Source organism: Patagioenas fasciata, chromosome 4, assembly GCF_037038585.1.
Source record: "Patagioenas fasciata isolate bPatFas1 chromosome 4, bPatFas1.hap1, whole genome shotgun sequence".
NCBI classification, from domain to species: Eukaryota; Metazoa; Chordata; class Aves; order Columbiformes; family Columbidae; genus Patagioenas; species Patagioenas fasciata.
The window spans coordinates 80,997,888-81,012,935 of NC_092523.1; the positions used below are offsets into that span (position 1 = coordinate 80,997,888).

Below are 15,048 nucleotides of genomic sequence, written 5' to 3' on the forward strand. Positions count from 1 at the left end.
CTCAAGCCTAGACTGTCCTCCCTAAAACGCATTTAATAGAGAACATAACAGCCAGCTGTAACCACCTGAGTGCACATTTGCTAAACAGGTTGCCAATGGCCACCTGAAGCTTCTGATTCAGGTTGTGTTTTTCCTGAAACCCTCATAGCAGCTGAGGCTCGGTGTAGCAATCGCATCCCTGCCCAGTGCCTGCAGGGCACTTTCCGGCGGGAGGCACCGCTGATGCTGCAGCGCCAGGACTCTCAGTACTCCCCATGAGGAACAGCCTCCGCATGTGCTCAGGAAGCTCTGCAGAGCCGAGAGGGCAGTATGTGCTCACCTGCTGGCAGAGACACTTTTTTGGTGTTAATTTACAGGTGAAAGGACATTTTTCACTGACACCAAGTACAGCCGCTTGCTAGAGCACAACCAAAGAGCACAGTGGCAGTTCTGCCCCAGCAGCCATCGACAGCAGCTGTGCTGTCACTGCCAGCCCCCCGAGCCCCCTCCCTCTTCCTGACCGCCTACAGCTGGCACACACACAGCCCCCTCCAGCAACACCCAGAGCTCAAACTTCTGCACAAACCAGGGAAATCAGCTGGGCTTTGTCACTCGCTCTCCTTCCAAAACACCTTGATAGAGCTGATGTAGAGAAAGAACAGTCTAGGCCATAAGATTAGGTTATGGTATATCCCAATTATGCCAATTAGTGCATAAACAATGTTTTCTCTCTGACATGCTTGCATAGCTGGCCAGAAATCAATCTTACCTTCAGTCTGAGTGTAAAGTGACTGCAAAGGTAAGAGCAGAACCCATATGTGGGCTGCTACAAACCCACTAACACAACAGCAAGCCCTCTGCTACCCAAAATGCACCTTTCATCTTCATATTACCTATGCAACTTGTTAATTGATTTCTTCCTTAACATCTTCACATGCTTCATTCATACATTCAGGCACCTCTACTGTTCTGAACACTTGAACATAACCCTGAAATTAACAGACAAAATAACTTGCTCTATCCCGCACTTCCAGTTGTAAATCCTTACCTCATCTTTAATCCACATCTCATCATCAATCCAGTTTTTACAGAAACCAAACGAAGCTACATAACTGATTGTTAAACTAACAAAATAACAGGAAAATTTCAAACTAAGCTGCTCCAGCTCAAGGATAAATCAGTAACTTAATTCCATATAACACTTTCAGTGGAGTAGCAATAGCATTAATAATTACCATGCAAAAAAAAATGTTTACACACATGGAACACATTTACAGATTCACCTGTTCCCTGGTTTTAATACATAAAACAATTTAAAAACCACAATAATTTTGCTAGCTGAAAAACAGCAAATACTTATCCAAACTGTAGAGCAGTGCACTTGGGAAGCTGCCATTTACACCTCAACAGTTTTTCATATAAAAATTTTATCCTTAGGCAACAAGCATATAACAAAACTTGGTAGTTACAGCTGCTTCAGTAAAAGACAAGGTTATATCTGTTGCTAACAGCTTTGATTGTTTCAGTAAAAACAACAATTAAATGGCCACAAAAATCTATTTTTATTTATTTCACAGTACTAGAAAACACAAAATCCTTTCCACACACCTCCCTTGAATTTTACTCACCAGAACCAAAGCACAATGCTCAGAAACCTGCAGCCAGGCCAGAGGTGCCCCCCACCCTTTTAGGAGCTTCAAACAAAGAAGCCCCGTTCCTTGTGTGAGGTTTTATAGCCGAACCCTCCCCTCCTGCACCAGTCAATTAAGCTCTGATTGCTTAAATCATCGGGGAAACACCTCAGTCCTTTTGGCTGCTTGTGGTTTTGGTTTTTTTATCAGGCGAAGTTATTGCATTTTGTAAGACAAGAGAAGTAGATTTTAGTTGTTTTTTGGGAAGCGCTTATGGAATGCATCATGTATTTGTTGTGAGTAGAATTGCTTAATTAAGTTGGTAGATGGGCAATGTTATTAAAAGAATAACTTAATAGCATTAAAGTATCGAAGTTTGGTTTGTTTGCTTCTTGGGGGGTGGGAGGGAGGGAAGATTTGTTGGTTTGGATGGCTTGTTTTTGTTTTCCTATGCACTGTATATGTATTCAGTTTTAGCTTTTCTTTGTGTTTTATGAGCAGAAGTTTTGTAGTGGTTCTACATTGGGAACAAAGTAAACAACTCTTTTTTACAAAATACATCTTAACGTCTTTTCTAAAAAGCTCTTAAACACGGTGCAGATGGTTTTATCAAAGAAATCAAGCTTTGGTTTTCGTTGGTTTTATTTTACGCTTCATATGTATGGAAAAAAGCATCTTGTAAAAACTTTTGAAGGCTATTGTTTACCAAGCCGATGCATCTAATGAAGACAGCCGAAGCCTTTACAGCGCGGGAGCTGGGCTGGCCCCGAGCCCCCTGGCCTGTTTCTGACGGCACCTGCAGCTTTGCACGGTAGGTTATGGCGCCATACGCTGCGTTTTGTGCTGAATTCCCAACTGTAAAGCTATATCGTAGAGCTCAATTTTTTCTTGTTTTTGCTCTGTGTTGATACCTGCTGCAGTTTCTGCTGTTTGTTTAACTTGTTGGAAGCCAGGGTAAGCAGTTGTTTAGGGAAAGCTTTTTACTTATTCATGGTGAAGAGTGAAAAATCATTCTAGAGTCGGCTTTTTCTTGTGAGTTCTTACCGAACAAGAATACAACACACACATTGCTGCAGAAAGAATTTATTGAATGTTTTGCTAATTGAGCTACAATTGTGGGAGCAAAGTTTTTACTGTTTTACTAATGCAAAAAACATATGAAGCCAGATGAGGACTTTTCAGAATAGCCTAAGGCTTTACAATCAACTTCTGACAACAGCAAGAAATGTACCAGCCACCCCAAAAGTTACACCAGCCACCTCTGGATGTCATATGTGATACAGCATCCACTCCTTAGTTTGGTGAGGCCTTCTCGTACGAAGGAAAAGAGCACTGGTGTGGAGAGGGAATGAATGTCCAGTGAGGCTCCTGCTCTAGTCACTCAATCGGCTCCAGAGAACTCCTTGCAGCTCTAAATGCAAAGTGAGCAACAAGAAAAAAAATCACACCAACTTGCTTTTTCCCATCAGTTGAACTGAGAGCAGGGCCAGACAAAGCCATCAACATCAGTAATTAACTGTGGAAGCGAAGTAACTATTTCCTAGAAGATTTTACTATTCCTGGCACAAGTCCTGGCAACTTTGCAAAATGCTTCAGGGTAGCGGCGTCTTTTGATCTTCCCTAAATGTACCTGAAAACGGTAAGGCTGCAATTGTCAAGGGTTTAGAATGCCCAATTTCAGACTAACTTTGAAATCTGAATTTGATCTCATTCCTCATCTTTATTCTCAGATACGGTTGTACAACAGCCTTCTAATAATGGCACTAATTCTGCCAAGGTAATCTAAGGGTCTTGTGTACAGGTTGTGCCCAGGTTTGCTGTAGGTTGATAATAAAAACAATATGGAGAGAGGCAAGTTGACGTGACTCCGGGAGCTGATACTTTGGCCACTGTTGTCCGGGTGCTACGGTGCTATAGGTGTATTTTCGGTAGGGACACTGAGCGCAACAAGGCACGAGAAGGGCAGAGGATGGAGCTAATCGGCGTAGCACGATGCTGGCGTCAGGACTGCCTGAACGTTGGTCGTCTGCCCGTGGTAGAGCAGCGGGAAGGTCGAGGTGTAGCACTTGTCCCTCTCATAGGTGTAGCAGGTTTCGGGTTCGTTGCAGTTGCTCTGCTGGGCCTGGTATATCTCACCGTTCAGTTCGACATCTACAGGATCACATTTTTTGCAGCTGGAAGAGAGAGGGAATAAAGTGTTAAGAATTGTGATGAGAAGGTGCCCCTGGTGAAACCCACATCTTCTGCTCTGATCTGCAGAGGCACTGGAGCCTTTCTCAGTTTCACAGAGGAACCCCCAGCCAGACGCTTTGTGTTGTCAAACTGCTGTTAGTAAGACTGGCCCCTAAAAGGGAGGGTTAAACAGGAAACATGTAATTTGCTGATATTTAAGACATTCAAGATGAATTGGTAAAAATGAAACATACAACCGTACATCTGAGACCTTTATATGTGAAATAATCATGGGGATAACAATATATTGGCTTGCAACGGCATATAAAAGCTAGGCTCTGTGGAGAAAGCTTCCCTCTGTGAGCCTGCCTCTCCTCTGCCGGCCCTCAGGCAGGTTCTGGAGCTGCTGTGGGCAGCACTGCAAGTCTGAGGAAATGAAATTAACAAATGGAATGACTTACAGTTCAGTCATGCGGTAGACGAAAGTCGTTCTGAGTGGGGACATGGGGTCAGAGATGTTCTCTCGCGCTTTCAGGGGGACTCTGCAAAGAACCAAAGAGAAGCGCTGTCATGAAAACCGCTTGTTGAACAGGGGACTACTCTGCTGTGGCCAATTCTGCACTCTCTTCTCATTCTTTGGGTTGTTCCTTTCCGACCTGTCTCCATAGCCAGGCCCAGGAGCCCAGATCTTGGCCTCTCTGTGCCCTCCAAGGCACCAGCCCCCGAGAGGCGAGCAGTGGTGCTGGGGAGCGCTGCGGTCATGGCAACGGTGCTGACAGCCCCTTTGAGAAGATCTGAGCTGGCAGAGGCCCGAGAGATTTGCATAGACGGATGTTGCATCAGTGCTTCTGCTCTTGGGAGCTCTACCAGAACTCCTGCAGCTCTGAACCTGACCCTCCCCTATGTTTCCAGGAGAGACACATTTCTGTAAGGTTTGTGTGAATGAATAGGACAAAATCCTATGCCTAAACTAAGATCTGCCTCCTAGGATTAACTTTTCTGATCACGTAGACATTAACTGGTTTTCCCAGCCTATATCACATCAGGCTTGCTAACAGATCCAACCCATAAATGAGTACGGTATCATGGGACTGGTCTGGTTTCAGAGCAGATCAGCTGTAGAAACATTGCACTGTGCTTCCCCAGCCCATGTTGTGCAGTTACAGGTGCCGGACCTCCTAAAACACGGAGGTGCTTTGTGTACCTGAAGGGACAAGTACTGGATGGTTGCATGTGAGCTAGAAAAACACAAGGATTAGGATGGGAGCAAAAGGAATTATTGCAGGACACTACGGAAAGGAGCCCATGGGAAAACCAGTTCATATTATTGGTGCTAGGACATAGGAAAGAATGCAAAGTGAGGCCTATGGCACATCATCTCCTGTTTGCTGTCTCCATGTGGTAATTGTCTGCCACTTACACGATGCGTATGTTTCTCTCCAGGATTTCTTCATCAGGATTTTCTTTGGAAGGGACGAACCTTGATGTCACGGTCACACACTGGCACTTGTTGTTGACCAGCACGTACTCCTGGTCCGCGGGGTCCCGTGGATAACCTGCAAGCAGAGGAGATGCAGCCCAGGTCAAGAACAAAACCCTTGAAACCTGCTCTAGCAGCAGGATAAGTGATACAAGGGTGGCAGAAATTGCACCGTTATGGCATCTCGGTTGACTCAGAAAATCGCAGAAAAGCCTCTTTAGCCTCTGCCTCCCTGAATCTTGCTGCTCCCTTTGCCTTGTAGAAAGTCTCTAGCTTCTTGTCCTTCATACAGCTCTTCCTCTGCTGTCGGTCGCAGTATTCTCTACAATGCTGTGTGCAATTCTTTCTAAGGGCTTACTACAATGACGATATTCTAGTCAGATCCTATTGGCTTTGGGAGCTGTCCCAAAACTTTTGGGAGCAGGCTTTAATTGATCTTGTAAAACTACGTTAACATAATCTTTCATGATTATGCAGGACTCTAGAAATATTGTCCTGATATAACTCCTTGTGTAATATTCTTGGCTTCAGTAACCATAAAAGTGACAGGAGCTCCATATAATTTTTGAAAATAAAATAAAGTTACGAAGCTGTAAACTAGATAGTTTTATCAGCGATGCTTCCGTGAATCACCAATTAAAGTCCCCCTTGTGGAGAAGGTGATGGCTAAATACCAAAGTTGCTAATGCCCTTCTAAACGTTTGCAGGCTGGATTTTCGGGTGCACAGCTCAGTGCAGTATGGTGTTCCCTCCCTCCTCGATGCACATGCAGAGATTATTTGACAAAATTTCCCATATTCCAGTATCGGGTTGCCCTGCAATATGCTGAACTCCTACAAAATCCAGCTGCAGCATAGAGACGCAGCAAATGCATTCCAAAAATCTGTTGAGGCTCTGCTGCAGGTGCAAATGGCTACTTGATTAAAGCAGGAAGAGGCTCTACATTTAGACAAAAAATACACTGATTTCTACTTAGGCAGTACAAACAGCACTTCTGTAGCTGCATGTAACTCAAATTTGACTTCCACTCTAAGCTGCTTATGTATATATGTATATATGTATATCTTGAGCCATTTGTATGAATCAAACCAGCATTTCTCAGCGTTTTCTGCCTTTCCGGCTAGAGGGCTGTGCAGCCGGGGGCTTTGCACAGGAAGCAGTGCTCTGCTGGGACCTGGGCAGGCACCAGATGCCCTTTCCCAAAGCTGGAGGAATTGCAGGGATGCTGCTGCCCATGTGTTAGATGGTTGACCTAGAGCACGGATTTAATCCCACGGACCAGATCCAGGGTGTGAACGCGAATGACTTGAGATTGCTGCACAGAGCTGGCAGCAGTGCAGCCAGTGTCTGCCATTGCGAGCCACGCTGAAGGGTGTGCTGGGACATCCTCTGATCTCACTGTGCGTCAAGACGTTCAAGAAGCTCAGTGGAGTTAGGTGGTAAAGCACAGATAATCAGAAACAGGTTGGCTGCAGCAGTGCGACAGGCTCACCAGGAGGACGTTAGAAGCCTGTAAATGCAGCAGGTTAGAGTCTTGCAAGCTTGTTAGCGCTGGAGAAAACCAAGAATGCACGTTTGAGGTTTGTTGCTTCAGAACCTGATCAAGAATGGCTGATCATAAGATCTTATATTTGCAGCTAGCCATCACTTTTTTTTTTTAGCTTTAAGGTAGGAATTAAAAACCACACAGCTCTGTGGTGCAAAAAGACATCGAGGTGTCCAAGCGCCGCTGAGGCATGACTGCTCAAACTGGCTTTGAGGATTCATTTTTGACTGTTAAATTATTAATGGCTGATTACACAAAACCACCACCCATATCTTAAACATAGTTTTCTGTTGTTTTCATGTCACCCACCTGCCACAAAGACGAACCCCGAGGAGACAGCCAAGGCCACGCACAGCAACAAAGAGCTCTTCATCTTGCCTTCCCTTCTTTTGAAGAACGCGAGTGGAGAACCTGCGTGTGCCTATAAGGGTGTGTGCAAATGATACAGCTGTTCGTTTCCAAAAATAAACAGCCCAGCCGGCTTGCACGGACACGGCGGAAAATGTGGCTGGGGACTGAAACCAGGTACGTTGAATGCACAAAGACCTCTGGTTTTCAAAGATGTTGGGGGGCGGGGGGTTGCACTATTACTGTACGTTTTTATTCTGTTCATCACCAAAAAGCAGTGAAGCTGCTGAGTGCAAAACCACCCTCATCTCTTGAGATCAACTCAGCCCCAGGGCCAGTGGCTCTGTCCTATCCCCTGGTGAGGAGTGCAGCCTGCTAAGGGGACACAGCTCTGGCTCCTGGCTTTGAGAAATCAGACTTAAATGTCATCTGGGGGGTAGTTTGACCCATATAAAAACACTTCAGGCTTCCAGATCACAATCCTGTTTGCACCAGATTCTGTGCAAACGTATATGAAGGGCTCGATCTGCCCCCGGAGTGCTCACAGTCAAAGCAGACAAGACAAGGGAGGAGGGTACGGGGGAAGGAGGTAAAGAGCCAGCAGGTCTGTGGCACAGCTGAGCTCCCCTGCCAGCTCTCCCACTGCATCAGGGAGTTTCTTTCCTCATTAATGGAAAAGGGACTCCATGGGATTTGTGGCAGGATAAAGGCTCTGAGCCAGGTCCCAGGCAAATTCCCCGAGGTCAAGCGGACTCTTCCTCAAGCTGCGAGTTCTGGAGAGGATCTGGGTTTTTATGTGGGATCGCCTGTGTCACTCTGAAAAATAAACAGTGCAATGTAACCTGCCACGACCAGAGATGTCTCTGCAGCATAAATGCATGTCTGGCACAGAAAACGCTGCCTTTTAAGGGAAACCCCGTCTTGAATGGCACTGGGTAGCCAGGGCCTCCAAGCACCTCCTTTGCTGTAATTTTATAGAAGGCAGGGGGGAGGCAGAGCAAAGCATGATGCTGGCGGGCCCATTCTTAGCCAGGGTTATGGTGTTAGTGTTACCTGAGTTTCTGCTGTGTGCAACACATGTTTTTCTCAGTTAATTTTCAGCAGCACATGGTAAATCTCTGTGTCTCCAGCTTCTTACGCAGCAGAGCAGCAGCTCTGTGACCAGATCCAGGCCCTTCACACAGCCTGTGCCAGCCATGCTGCCCAGGCCTGGCTGTCCGGCTGGGCTCCCGAGCTCCTAAAGCCAGCAGGCAGCACCACCAGGAGCCTGGTTCCACCAGGAGCCCGGTTCCTCAGCCTGTCACCTCATTGCCTTCCCGTTCTTCAGACCTTGCTGGCAGGGTCCCTAAACCCTAGAGCTGTGCAAAAACCCCGCATCTGTGTCCTGAGCTCAGCTCTGAACACAAACACCTCATCTGGCAGGGGCATGACGCAAAGAGCTGTTGTGTTGCATCAGCAGCGCTGACACGCAGCATTTCCCCTGGGAGGTGGCGGGGGACGATGGGCGCAAGCGCAGCTTCGAGCAGGGCTGCAGGCTTTGGTGTAACGCTTATGTACACACCTTGTTCTCTCACTAGAGTCCATCATTGCAGAGCCAAATTCTCACCTTTTCCCTCTCCCGGGAACTATTGCTAATAGTATTTTGTGGAGCTCCCTTCTGAAACAGCAGGAACATATTCCCTGTGTCCCACAGAATGTTAAACGTAAACCTGGCTAACCACAAGGTGGTAGGGGTGTCCACCTGAGGTGCTACTTGTTTCAGTCACCTTTTTGGTAACAAGACAGGAGGTTTTTTTAGCAACATGCAAGAAGCGATGCAGGCAGCCAGAATAAAGCACATGTAAAAGAGGCAGGTTCTGGCCTTTCTGCCAAACTGCATAGATAGAAATATGGCGCTGGTGAAAGAACAAGTAGAGGCATCCACGAGTACTTCAAAACCTAAGGGAGAAAGAATGTAGAATGACGTTCTATGTGATTCTGTGGATTTTGGTGGTTTTCCCCAACTGCCAGTGCTCAGCATATCTGAATTTCGGTTGCTAAATCTATGTCTGCATGCAGTCCCTCTGGTCTTTATATGGTGGTGTGAGGGTTATTTTTAGTCCCGTTCAGCCACCTGCATGTCTCTGAGGATTTCTATCTAGATCACAAGCTCTTTCAGAGGATTTGTTTTATGGGTTATCCCCTTCTTACTGTTAATGTGTTAAACCATCAGAAAGTGATCTGGGCGAGCAGATGTGAAGGAGCTATGGCAGTTTGGCAAGGGGCTGGCAAACCATCGCCCTTGGACTCTGGGCTGACGAGTGGGCAGCTCAAATCCCAGCCTCGCTGGCAGGGGAGTAATGGGGAACTCGTGAAGAAATGGGAACCAGCCTTATAGTCCCAGTCTCTTTGGACTTGTCCTGTGCCTCCAATTGGCCCTGGACATACTGAGCTCAGTATCTGGACGAGGTGGGGCAAAACACTGATATATGGCTAACAAATTCAATGAACGCTGTATCTCACATGCCACAGCCAAGTTCTTCTTGCTGCTGTCTTTCATACAGGCCTGTGTCCAGGGGAAGTTGTGCCTGAAAATAGGCAGGTCAAGTTTGGAAAAGATGCCCTTGTCTGAGGCAAAACATCTCTGTGCTGCAAGAGCAAGTGTGGAAAGTTTTGACCCAGAGGTGACGATGTAGAGAAGCTGAGCGTGTCAGAAAAGAAGTCTCATAGGTGCCTTTGGTCTGCTATCGGATCTGCCAGAAACCAACTGAATCACCAAAATGTGAGTAAAGTTGTGCAGCTCGCACTCTGTTCCAGTTCAGTATTTGCTTGACATGTCTTTTCCCATAAGAAGGCAGACAGGAGTGTTTATAAATAAAACTGCACCTGTTCTGTGGCGAGAAAAAGCACCTGCACTTGGTCAGTGCAGAACTCCTCTTCCTGGGTTGAGCTGCTGCTTAATTTATCAGGCCCTGGTTTCTGAGCTCGTCCTAACTTGTCACTGTGCCTCGCAGCGTGGCTGGCTGCTTTTCCTAAAAACAGACTGCTTCCCGAGGCTCAGCATTAACGTGTTTCCCCTTTGGAAAGGTGGGAGGCTATTGATGGATGACAGAAACGAACAAGCTAAAACAGAGGATGAGAACGTAACTGCAAATGAACACTCAGGGTCTTAAGAACCCTCTGATGGAGGGGTCCCCAGCTGCTGAAAATCAGAGCTGCTCCCTTACTGATGCCCTGCACACATCTGTCCATTGGCACAAAAGGAGCACGGAGGATGGGGCAGCAGCCCAGCGGTGCGGGCTCTGCAGGCCTGGGACCAGCCACGATCCCGCGGGACAGCAGCCCCGATCCCGATCCCGCGGGACAGCAGCCCCGATCCCGATCCCGCGGGACAGCAGCCCCGACCCCGTGGGACAGCAGCCCCGATCCCGATCCCGACCCCGCGGGACAGCGGCCCCGATCCCGACCCCGCGGGACAGCGGCCCCGATCCCGACCCCGCGGGACAGCAGCCCTGCCGGGCGGCCGCGGGCAGCGGAGTCGGGCCAGCGAGCAGCGCCCCTCGCGTGTGTCCGGGAACGTCTGCAAATCCTTTCGTTTTATTTTTACATCTTTCTGAAACCCCAGCCTGGCTGCAGGGACCCGAGTAACGAGGAGTTTCGGTTAACGAGCGGACAGATGTCAGCTGCGTTTTCCACTTGGCTTTTCCCTGTCTTGCTGTAGGATGAATGTGCAGGCGGCTGGCGCGGGCCTGTGCTTTGAGGTGAGGAAAAAAGCTGCTTTTAAACCTGTTCTGTTTTATTTCCCTTCATGGCATAGTTCGCTGCTGCTACCTGCGCGACTAAAACCAGAACCAGCCCTCGGGCAGGGGCTGGCCGTGCCCGGAGCTCCGAGCAGGCACCGCTCTGTTAGAATGCCAGCAGCAGACAGTTGCTCGGAAACACAGCGACGCACCCGGAGCGACTCCGCGTGTAAACCCGACCGCGAACCGGGACCTGCACCCGGGAAGCCCCGCCCCGGGGAGCGGCGGAAGCGGAAGCAGCGCGACGGAGGCGGAAGCGGGTTGCCGGAAGCGGGGCCGTGTGTGCCGAGCCATGCGGACGCGGCGCGGTACCGTGCTGCGCCCGCCGCGGCGCGACCGGGCGGGCGATGGCGCGGAGGAGCCCGGGGACAGCGGGCGGGCGGGCCCCGCGGAGCTGGCGGGCCCCACGGAGCTGGCGGGCCCCGAGGAGCTGGCGGACGAGGTGGAGGAGTTCCACGAGCGGCAGTTCCGGGCCGTGATGGCGGCCCTGGACAGCGGGGAGGACGCCGGGGACAGCGAGGAGGAGGAGGAGGAGGAGGTGCTGGGGCTGCAGCTGCCCGAGGACTCCAGCGAGGAGGAGGATGGACTCGGGGAGGAAGAGGAGGAGGAGGTAGACGGGCTCGATTCTTATGTGGACCACAGTGCGGAGGAGGCTGGGGATGAGGAGGATGAGGATGGAGATGAGGAGGATGAGCATGGAGAAGGTGAGAAGGAGGAAGATGAGATGGAAGATGAAGATGGGGACCTGTCTATGGAAAGCGACTTGGAGGAGCGTCTGCAGGACACCGGGGTCCCGCACGAGCTGTCCTGGGGCCAGCGCAAGCAGCTGTACTACGACACGGACTACGGCAGCGAGGCCCAGGCCAAGGGCAGGCGCAGCCAGCGGGAGGTGGACGCGGAGGAGGAGGAGGAGGAGCAGGAGGCTCAGGTCATCCAGAGGCGCTTAGTGCAGGACCTGGGGGAGGACGATTATGGGCTGGATATGATCCAGGGCTACCTGGCCGAGCAGCGCAAAACCCAGGACAGCAAGGGGCAGAAGATTGACAAGGATTTGCAGGCCCTTTCCAGAAAGGAGCAGCTGAAGCTGCTGAAGCAGGAGTCCCCTGAGCTCCTGCAGCTGATTGAGGACTTGGAGGTCAAGCTGATGGAGCTCAAGGACGAGCTGCACCCGCTGCTGCAGATGGTCAAAAACGGCACCATCCCGCAAGGGAAGGGCAGTCGCTATTTGCAGACCAAGTACCATCTCTACTTGAATTACTGTGCCAATATCAGTTTCTATTTGGTTTTGAAGTCCAAGAGGATGCCGGTTCACAGCCACCCCGTTATCGAACGGCTGGTCGCCTATAGAAATATAATCAATGACCTAGCTGTTGTAGATCAAAGGTTATCCTCGCAGGTTCGCATGCTTTTGAAGAACTACTATGATAAGAAGGAACGTAAATTACCGAAGGAGAAGAAGTTTGCGATGTTTCTTCCGCTGGATGTTAAGAAAAGCAAACCAGAAGGTGCTCCTGCGCTTGCCAACGGCCGGGCTGAGGAGCTGTCCGGTGAGTCAGACCTGGATGAGGAGGCTGCCCTGACATACTACAGAATGATGGAGGAGAAGCTGAGGCTCAAGAGGAAGAGAACTGAAGACCAGGACGCCCTTGAAGCAGCAGCAGCAGCGATGGAAGAAGAGGATCCAAATAAGAAGCGAGGTGTGACCTATCAGATGATCAAGAACAAAGGCCTGACCCCCAGGAGGAAGAAGATCGATCGCAACCCCAGGGTCAAGCACCGGGAGAAGTTCCGGCGCGCCAAGATCCGCCGCAAGGGCCAGGTCCGCGAGGTTCGGCGGGAGCTGCACAGATACGCCGGGGAGCTGTCGGGCATTCGCGCTGGGGTCAAGAAAAGCAGGAAGCTTCAATGATTTTTGTATATATTTTTTTTATTGTTTCTGAGAGCTGCAAGCAGCACTACTGAATCCAATAAAAAATGTATAAAGGATATGGTGGTTTTTGTCCTTAAGAAAACTTGCATTCAGGGGGTTGTTTTGGTGGGTGGGCTTTTTTTTGTGTGTGTTTGGTTTGTTGTGTGTATGGTTTTTGTTTTATTAGAGGGTGCTCCTTAGAAGGTGTCACCTCTAAAAGAGGCACAGGGCCCCTTCCTCACCTGCTGTTTTCCTCTATTGCGATGCCGTGGTCTTTCTGTCCAGTAAATACTGACTTTGAGGGGCTGCAAGGGACACGTCAGTGAAGAGAATGAACTGGTGGGGCCATGGGGTGGGATGGAGAGACCTCCTGAGGGTGGGCTCAGGTGGGGCTCATGCTGCTGTCGCTGCCTTCTCCTCTTTACTGCCCTTTTCTGCTCCATCCTTGTTCTGCGTTGAGCTGCGGAACGAGGTACGTGTGGTGATGGTATTTTCTGTAGTTCTCGTTTGGATTAACTCCTGCTCAGGTTTAATAACTAACCACTTTCAGGCTCTCTTCATTGTTTTTGTAGCTAAGCAGAAAGCTGTCAGTGCGACACCACGTGGCCTGAGATAGTGTTTCCTCTCCTGGATTTCATACCTATTTCTATCTGTGACAAATGCATTACCTTCATCTGTGATAAAATGTTAATTGTTTTCTGCTGTTCTAGGTAGCATTGATCCAGGACAAACGGGGTAAAATGTAATGTTGTCTTCAGTTTGAAGGCAAACTTTCCAAACGCTTGGTTATTTCCATGCCTGTCACTCCACACTGAAGTTCTTGCTGGAGGTGACTGTGAGTGGCCAGTCACAGGTCAGGCTGTAAAGGAGGAATGATTGATTCTGCTCTCAAGCTTAACAAGTGCTGTCTTAGGTAAGACCAGCATTTGTGTCTGGGGCAGGTGTCAGGGAGCCCATGCCTGGATTTGTGTACCAGTCACATTGGAAAGGCTCTACTGTTTCCCAAGCGGAATCGCTTGGGGAATAACTGTCTTGTCAGAAAATGCTGTTAATGGCTGACTGGAGAGTATTTGGTGTATTTTCAAAGCTGGTTGTTAAAGGGAGAGATGGAGAAACAACAAACTGAAGCTGGACAGATGGGAGCAGAAGTGAGGAGACTTTTTATAGTCCTCACATGTCCTGGATCCGTGGGATGTGGAGCTATGCATGGTGATTTCAAAGGGGGTTCTGCTGTGGTACGTAGACATAAAGGACAAAATAATGAAACGACTATTTCGGCTGACTCTAGTGGTGCAGCGTTAGTTTGCCCCCTGCTGCTCACAGGCCAAACAGCAGGTGAATTCTGCATCATTTAAATAAAGTTGCTGCACAGAAAGAGGCTACAAAGCGTTGGGAATTGATCCCCACCATGAAACTGCATGGGACACCTTTTCGTCCTGCGGAGCCTCGGCACGAGGGCTAATGGGAGCTGCAGTAAGGGCCGGAGGGCGTTGGTGGCTGCAGAGGAGAAAACGTGGTGTTTGAGGGCAGAGCTGGGACCTGCCGCCTGTGCCGGTAGCAGGTGCTGAATGGGAGAGGAAAAGCCGCAGGTAAGTGCAGGAATAAATGAATTGTTCACATCCCGAAGTGGCTGGGTGTGAGCCTGTGTATGCTCTTCATGTGAGAAGATCCTTGCAAAAGGGAGGAGGGGTGTGAGATAAAATAACGTCCTTGGACACAGATATTCATGCAGCTTTGCATGTAACAAAATGCAGGTTGGGCTCTTGTGTCGGGGCAAAAGCCAGAGAGCATTTGAAACATCAAGTTTTCTGGCAGCAACTGCTTTAAGATGAAAATCACTGCCTAGAGCTGGGCTTTGCCAGAGAAACTGGGCCTAGCTCAGCCCCTCCGGCCGAGGAGCATGCCAAACCCTGTGTCTCTTTCCCTGCAAGAGCTGGGCTTTTCCAGGGCCGAGGAGCATGCCGAACCCTGCGTCTCTTACCCTGCAAGAGCTGGGCTTTTCCAGGGCCGAGGAGCATGCCGAACCCTGCGTCTCTTGCTCTGCAAGAGTTGTAGAGGCAAACGTGAGGCTTGCTTGAGGAGGTCACTGCAAGCGTTGTCTGGTTCGGGCAATGCTCGCCATCACCACTGGTGAGCTGTGCGGATCACGCTGTGCGGATCACGCTGTGCTTCACCTCTGCCCGCTCTCCCTTACTGTGAGCAGC

The 15,048-nt window shown here is 49.5% G+C and overlaps 2 protein-coding genes across 2 annotated transcripts; one reads left to right on the forward strand and one right to left on the reverse strand.

The window, feature by feature from the left end:
- Positions 1 to 2,685: 2,685 nt before the first annotated feature.
- On the reverse strand, positions 2,686 to 7,310 carry JCHAIN (joining chain of multimeric IgA and IgM). Its single transcript, XM_065837293.2, has 4 exons — positions 7,118 to 7,310; positions 5,203 to 5,338; positions 4,244 to 4,324; positions 2,686 to 3,784 (listed from the first exon to the last, which is right to left on the reverse strand). The coding sequence occupies exons 1-4, from the start codon at positions 7,179 to 7,181 to the stop codon at positions 3,586 to 3,588; spliced, it is 480 nt and encodes a 159-aa protein (XP_065693365.1). The 5' UTR covers positions 7,182 to 7,310; the 3' UTR covers positions 2,686 to 3,585.
- A 3,771-nt stretch (positions 7,311 to 11,081) lies between these two features.
- On the forward strand, positions 11,082 to 12,921 carry UTP3 (UTP3 small subunit processome component). The gene has a single exon (XM_065837869.2). It carries the CDS (start codon positions 11,228 to 11,230, stop codon positions 12,842 to 12,844), a length of 1,617 nt encoding a protein of 538 aa, XP_065693941.2. The 5' UTR covers positions 11,082 to 11,227; the 3' UTR covers positions 12,845 to 12,921.
- The last annotated feature ends 2,127 nt before the right edge of the window (positions 12,922 to 15,048 follow it).

Excerpts from the sequence above, each read along its gene's own strand:
- JCHAIN (XM_065837293.2), bottom strand. The coding sequence starts at position 7,181 with ATGAAGAGCTCTTTGTTGCTGTGCGTGGCCTTGGCTGTCTCCTCGGGG. Across the intron at positions 5,339-7,117 it reads GGGGTTCGTCTTTGTGGCAG|GTTATCCACGGGACCCCGCG; the intron begins GTGGGTGACATG and ends CTCTGCTTGCAG. Across the intron at positions 4,325-5,202 it reads GAGAGAAACATACGCATCGT|AGTCCCCCTGAAAGCGCGAG; the intron begins GTAAGTGGCAGA and ends GGTTCTTTGCAG.
- UTP3 (XM_065837869.2), top strand. The coding sequence starts at position 11,228 with ATGCGGACGCGGCGCGGTACCGTGCTGCGCCCGCCGCGGCGCGACCGG.